The sequence below is a fragment of the Lissotriton vulgaris genome, chromosome 11, assembly GCF_964263255.1.
Source record: "Lissotriton vulgaris chromosome 11, aLisVul1.2, whole genome shotgun sequence".
Lineage (NCBI taxonomy): Eukaryota > Metazoa > Chordata > Amphibia > Caudata > Salamandridae > Lissotriton > Lissotriton vulgaris.
This window is the reverse complement of record NC_141699.1, coordinates 341,088,543-341,096,081: the sequence shown is the minus strand read 5'-3', so window position 1 is coordinate 341,096,081 and position 7,539 is coordinate 341,088,543. Positions and strand designations below refer to the sequence as shown.

General features: G+C 41.7%; 1 protein-coding gene across 1 annotated transcript in view; it reads right to left on the bottom strand.

Moving 5' to 3' along the window:
• Positions 1 to 530: 530 nt before the first annotated feature.
• SUSD2 (sushi domain containing 2) overlaps positions 531 to 7,539 on the bottom strand; it is a 1,032,760-nt gene continuing 1,025,751 nt past the window's right edge. Inside the window, exon 27 of the mRNA XM_086943298.1 lies at positions 531 to 1,290. Coding sequence (XP_086799424.1) covers positions 1,224 to 1,290 — 67 coding nt within the window. The 3' untranslated portion in view covers positions 531 to 1,223. The remainder of the gene's footprint in view (positions 1,291 to 7,539) is intronic.

Here is a 7,539-nt window from a genome sequence, read left to right as displayed (position 1 = left end):
TTTGCACAAGGCACTTTGGAAATTTATATATTGAATTTTATTCCTTTTTATTAACTATTGTGACGTATTTGTGTTTTGGTCGTTTTTATGGGTATATTGAATTTTAGTCCTTTGTATTAACCATTGTGATGTATTTGTATTTTGTGTGCTTTTATGGGTACTACGTATCCGAATAAAGTTGAACTGAACTGAACAGAACTGAAATAATGCCTTTGAACAGCTGTCCTGTTAGAAAATCACATCACTCCAAAAGTGCCTTAAGTCCAAACAATTGTATAAAATAAGACTGTTTTGCCTGTTCAATTTACAACCTCCAAACACACTCTCTATGATGAATGTGAAAAGTACAATTAGAAATGATCCACTTCAAAGAATACACCCTTCTAACTTGGGCCCTTACTTGGTGAAGTACGCTGTTTCTAGAAGGGCGATGTTGCATTTTATTCTGATGCCCCCTCCTCTTTACCATTGATTCACAGTGATGCTAATACTGTTGCAGTGACCTTATTAAGTAACAAACAACAATCTTCTTGTGTATGTAGTGCATCTGCAAGAAACACCACAATTTATTAGTCATCATAATCCCTGGAAAAATGTGCAGTTGTATTGCATCAGAGGTCACTTGATTATTTTGGTCTTTAGGTTTTCACACTGTATATGGCAGCAGGAGGAATGGATTTGAAAATATGGACCGTGGCAACAGCTGGGCATTCTTGCATGGACAGACAATGACCTGCCCCAATATTTGAAACATTTATATGCCAATAAATCGCTGCCATTCAGATTTCAACGTGGCTGTTTTCAGCCTGAAAGTTTCATCCAAGTCTTGATGAGACATGAGAAGCACATTATCAATTGCAGATAAAAATTCAACCTGAGGATTTCAATAAACCAGCCAATCACTTTCACAAGAATTTTGTCTGCGAATGATGGACCAAATAGAAGAAGTGCTGATTCCTCACCTCCCTCCTCAATATGGCATGTAGAAGAGTCTGAAGGAGGCACTTGGTGTTAATTTAAAGAAGTCCTGCTCGGAATGTATGAAATGTTTGGACCAGATATGAATGCTGGAAGGTTCTATTGGAAGTATTGTTTTAGGGATGAGTTGCAGCTCATAGGAAGGAGGAATTTTGGATCAGCCTGGACCCTTAGAGAAGCTCCAATGGATTCTCTATCTTCCAAATTCTCTAGGTTTCTTGTTGACTTCTGTTTGTCGAGAACAATCATAAGAACTCAGTCTTTTCCTTCGATACGTTAAATGCCACTTTAGGCTCATAGCTTTTCTGCTTCCTGGAAATGAAAGAAAACAGGAAAATAATTACAACCAGTAAAACAGATGGTGCGATTCCAATTTATTCCCAGCCAGTGATTATATCTAAGTAAAAAAGGGCAGACCTTGGATTAGGCAAGGCATTGTTGACAAAGGGATCTCAGAACTGGGTTAGAAAGATCAGATTTGGGCAACAAATGTACAACTAGGTCAGGGCTATCAGGGTGAGCTGGAGGGTTAGAACTGGGGAGGAAAGGTCAGAAATTGGGCAAGAAAAACAAAATGGAGTAAACAGAGCTTGCTAAGTCACTTCTAAGGACCTGATGTACAGTGTTAGATTTGCAAAGCACTCACCATTTTTAGGTCGAGCCTAAGCAGCGCATGTGCATGCACTGCTCTGCAAGGCATGCTGTATCCAGAATATGGGCGTAAAGCACCTCCCATCTTTTCTATTGGCTCTTGTTAGTGCCTTTCCTAAATGCTTGCTTTTGTGGTGGAAATGCTTAATTAGTCCTGCCTTTTGGTGTTGCGGACCCTCACAGCTGACTGCCCCTGTTATGTTTGGTCTTACTCTTTTTTGATTTCCCTGGGCTCATGTATCAGCACAACACCCGCTTCATGGATGCTGTGCTTCATATTTTGGATGGTAATGTGATTCTGTGCTTAGCTGACGGCATTCAGTTTCCTCATCAGCTCGTGTATCAGCAGGCATATGCTTCACGGATGCCGTGCTTTATGTTTTGGATGGTAACATGATTCCGTGCTTAGCTGATGGAATTAGGTTTGCTACTTGGTTGGTGTCTTTGGTCCACTCGCAATAAATCTAACAGATCGCATGAATTTATCTGCCTCACCACGGTGTAGGGACCCCTTCCGAATATGATGAACACCACCATCCCTCACCATACGCATCTCACACCGCCCACCTCCCTACAGTGTTCACATCACCTTCTCTGCTGCTGGCAGCTATCCCCCCTCTCTCTCTCTTCATTTTCCTCTTATTGCCTCTCTTTCTGTCTCTGTCTCACTCCATCCCACTTGCTGAAAACCATGACATCAAAAAACTGCCCTTACCCTTCTTTGCTTTTCTTTCCTTTGTTTGATCCCCTGTGAAAAGGATCCAAAAAAGAAAAACACTTTGGCTGCAAATGTCGTCTTTTTCTAACATTTTTCTATTTCAAAGTGCAGCCCAGGGATGGAGAGAAAAAAAGGTTAAAAATGCAAAACCTTAAATAAAAAGTATATGAAGCAAGACAGAATGGTCGCAAAGTGGCCAAATTGGTTTTATTCAGAACCACACACATTAGCACCACTTTGCAGAGTTTGCCAGAGTTTGCCAGTGAAGTGCTACTTTCATTTTCTCATCTTTCTTTGAACAACATTGTTTTCCCTGGGTGGGGAAGTGCACCATTCCTGGAGGTACTGCAATACGTGGTTGATGCATAGAGTGGAAAACATTTGATGTGATTCTTATCAGCTGTTTTCCTTTTTTTAGTAGATAAAGATGTTTACTGTGTCTCTGTGTTCAGGGATGTGGGGCCATATGTATCAAGGCCAAATGGGTTCGCAAACGCTGAAATTCGCAGAATTTCGGTGTTTGCGAACCCATTTTCGCAAAATGGTATGTTAGAAAGAATTTGGGTGCAAAATAAGGATTCGCAAAATTTGCCATTCCTTATTTTGCGATTGCATTTAAGGGATCGCAAATTTTGCGATTCCTTAAATGCAATGTATGAAGAAGAAAAAATCCAAAATGCCCTTAAGGAATCGCACATTACCACCAACTTGTAGTTGGTGGTAATTTGCGATTTCTTTTGCAAATGCACTTTACGCAATTTGTAAAGGTGCCATGTGACGCTCATACATGCCCTTAGGGCATGTATGTGCGCCATATGTGCACACATGTCATTTTCAGGGGTGCAGCCAGGTGTTCTTGAGACACCCCTGCACCCTTGTAATTATTCTCAATTTGCGATTAGCAAATTGAGAATCGCAAATTGAGAATCATTTCACATTCATTCCTATGGGCCTCCTGGCCTGGCCCATAGAAATGAATGGGAAATTTTTCCTTAATTGCGATTAGCAATTTGCTAATCGCAATTAAGGAATTTTTAGAAATCGCTAAAAAAAAGCATACATACATACCATTTTGCGATTTCTAAATAGCGATTCCTTAACTATCGCTATTTAGGAATCGCAAAAGGGAATGTTGATACATATGGCCCGTGGTTTTTTAAACAATACTGCTTATGTTTTGTTAGGATATAAGCAATGACCATTGAAACAAGCCCCTTTCAGGCCCTGTTGTCATGCCCCTAACCTTTTAGGCAAAAACACTGATTTTTTAATAATAAGTGTAAAAGTGTTATAGTAACCATGTTGTCCCTGCTTACATTTGACATGCTTTACTTAATCTTGCATTCGCTATGAGTGGTTGCTATTTCCAGAATGTGGGTATTTTCCTATTTCAGCCAGCATATTACACTTCTCGCTCCTCCCTCATTGCCTAGTTCCCATTTACTGGTTCTCCAGCGCTACAAGGTCATACAAAAGGAAATAGCACTATGGAAATAACACTCCATTGCATACTAAAAAATAAAAGTAACAAATACTGTTATTTTCAATGCCAAGAGCTCTAACTTTCACAAATGCGAGACCAACTGCATTGCAAGAGCTTGTTTGTACAGTGGCTGCTTTGCGACACAATCGCAGTTTTGGGCTACAACTGATGTACATATCAGTTACAATGCCAAACAACCATTCGCAAGGAGAAGAGATCTCACGTATCATGTATCATATGCAAGAATAATGCAAATTGGTTTGAGGTTTGAGAAACAGCTGAGCATAACTTTCTTCAAATAATGTCATAATGCTGCCCGCCAGAAGAGCTGAATGCTGACATTATAAACCAAAGTGGACCATCATGATTTGGCATGTCACCCCGAAGGAGCGTTTGGTGTAGGGGCGTGGAACTGATCACACCAGTAATCCAAACTACACAATGCATTTGGTTGAGTCAGTGACTCTGATGGTCTTAGTTAACCTGCTGCCACAGGATCCTTCATACCAGTTGGGCACTGAGATACCTCATGCTGCTCCCAGAAGTCATCCTCAGTGCAGAAAAACTCAGATTGTCTGCTGTAGCTGTGGCATCACAGATTGCCTCAGCATTGCCATGCAGGCATCCTTGCCCCACAGTAGAGCATGTGCTGTGAGTACCACAGCAGAGGGTGGGACTAGGGTGTTAACTAAGTTTTCCTGGGACATGAACATGGGCAGCTGTGTTTACGGGCCTGAGTTAGTGCTGGTGCCGCTGTGAGTTTCTGCTGTTTGTAGGTGAAGTTGTTGGTCTGAATTGTAGTTTGAGAGGCTTTACACTGGCCACATTTATTTTGTCCCTTGACCGGTGGTAGTTTCCACATGTCATCCGATACCAGGTTCCCGTGTTTATTGCTAACCTTCTTTATAGCATTTCTCCTTGTCGAGAAGGTTGTCACACAGATTAATCTCTGTAACAATATATCTTTCTTGTCCTTAGGTGTCAATATGTCTTCTCATGGGCTGAACCAGGCCCTTTTCTGCACCCGTTTTACCATTCTTTTTGGATAGCCCCTTGATAGTAGTCTGTCTGGTCCTCAGATTCTTTCAAGTAGTCTTCCTTTTTGGTACAATTTCTCCTGATCCGCAGGAATTGGCACACTGGGAGATTGTCTCGCAGTGCCCGTGGGTGGTGATTATTGCACCTCAGGAGTGAGTTGCGTTCTGACGGCTTGCAGTACAGTGTGGTATAGAATTTCTTATTCTCACAACATATTTTGATGTCAAGCAATGCTATCTCATTTGCATCTGATTGTAGTGTGAATTTGATGTAATTGTCACATTGGTTTGGTCAGTCGTGGAAACGGTCCAATTCCGTCTTGTCTCCAGTCCATATCAGCAAGATGTCATCTATATACCTTTTCCACAAATTAACCCTTTGTTGGAACGGGTTATTGTTGAAGATGAAGGATTTCTCAAAGTTATCCATATAGATGATCGCCAGATCTGGGGCGAAGGCTGCCCCCATTGCTACGCCCTTAGTCTGTACGTAGTGGTGGCCTTGAAAGAAGAAGAAGTTTTTCTTCATCGCTATCGTCAGTAGGCTGATTATGATCTCTGCCGGCACAGCAAAAAGTGCTGGTCGTTGGTTCAGGACATTTTTCATCACCTCCAATGCTGGATCTTGAGGTATACTTGTGTATAACGATACGTCACACGTAGCTAGTAGTTGGTCATCTGGATTGAAAGGCTGTTTGTCAATCAGTGTTATCGTCTGAATAGTATCCCTTAGATATGCTTCAGTCTTTTCGGGGATAGGCTTGAAAAAGAAGTCAATGTACTTGCACAAGAGTTCAAGTATTGAACCACAGTCTGACACTATCGGGTGGCCAGGTGGGTTGGAGATGTCCTTATGAATCTTTGGCAAGGTGTATATTGTTGGAAGCCGGGAGTGTATTTAATTCAGATAATCATATTCATGTTTGCTCAAAAAACCCTTCTTCAGGGCTTTTGAGGTCAGATCCAGAATTTCATTAGCCAGGTCCTTGGTGGGATCCATTCTCTTCTGTGCGTAACTGACACCATAATGTAGATGTTTCATGATCTCTATTTTGTATGCTGTTGTGTCTTGCACGGCAATCGGCCCACCCTTGTACGCCGATTTTATCACAATATCCTTATTGTTTTCAAACTCACAAGGGCCGCATTTTCAGACTTGGGGGTATTCTGAGTAGTGTACTTGTATGTAGTCAAAAGTTTGGATACATCTTTCTGTACCATGGTTTCATATGCCAAAATTATGTTAGTCATTGCATTTGTTGGAGGGAAGAATGTCAAAGGGACCCTTAGCCCTTTTTGTGATCCCAATGGTGTTGTAGCCGAGTTCTTGAAAAAGTATCTCAGGCGAATTCTTTGAAAATCTCAGTCTAATTCAGGTTTTATGTTGAAAATATTCGGGTGGACAGTTAGTACAAAGGATAAACCTTTAGATAAGATTCTTTGTTCATCCTCCTTCAGTGTGTACGAGGAAATATTCACCACTGGATTGTTGTCTATGACTACCATCTGTAGACCTTCCGATGGGTGGAAATCTCCCTGTGGTTCTCGGGTTGGAACCGGACTTGTTTGGATACCGCTCCGCGGCCCCTCTCCCATCCGGTGTTGTTGGGTTGCTGACCTCTCGGCGGGCCCTGGGCCAGTTTCCCCCCATCCTCTTGGGGGTCTCTATTGGCCTTCGCCTAAAAAAAGAGGGTAGCTCTGAGGTGGGTACCAATTATACCGATATCTGTAGCTTGTACTTGGTTACTCACTATCGCTATCCGTGCTTACTGATGAAACCGAGAATGTGGTGTAATTTCTTCTCCCTCTGTAACCTCCTCTGCCTCTTCCTGTAAAACGTGCCTGGTTATCTTGCTTGTAGTAGTCCTTGTTCAGGTAAGGGTACATATTCTTTTTCTCATAGAATCAGATGTCCTTCGATAGTTCATCCAGTTTCTTATTCTGTGTGGTTGTTTCATAGTCTTTTAAGGTCTTCACCAGATTTTCAAGGGCCTCTTTAGCGTTGGTTAAAATAGTGTCTCCTGCAATCTCCTGCTTGAGTGCAGCAATCTCACGCGATAGTATTTGGACTTGCTCCACCACTGTCTTGATGCCCAGTACCATCCAGTGTCTGGACGCGTTATTAGCCACAAAGCTAAAGCCTTCTTTAAATTTGGGTATGTCGGTGAAGATGCCCGGTTCGTTTTTGATCTGTAATCCAACAGGGATTATATTGGCCTGTAAATATTTGGTGAGCAAGTGTCCGTGAAGGCGGGTGTGTATGAGTTTCTTCTCAAGATGTTCAAGCTTAGTGACTTTATCATTGAGAGTAAAATCATGTTAGGTGTGTCTGAGGCAAGGAATTTGTTCGCTGGATCCTGAAGCAATTGGTTGATGTACTCCTCTGTGAATAGCAGAGTCTCACTCTCTACCATTTTGGAAGAGAAATGTGAAATATAACAGAAAATTACCTCTCAGGTGAGAGCCTGCTCATTAAAGGCTACAAAAAAGGGGTAAACCCAAAATCACTGGGACCTGGGTGCAAGGCAGTATATATTATGGTGGTCCCAGAATTTAGAACATCAGAGTTGTGAAAAAGAAAAAACATACAATAATATTCCAAAACACAGAGTTAATGCAAAACCAAATTGGTTGTCCCAGTGTTATTTAATCACACTGAAAGAGGTTAGCAT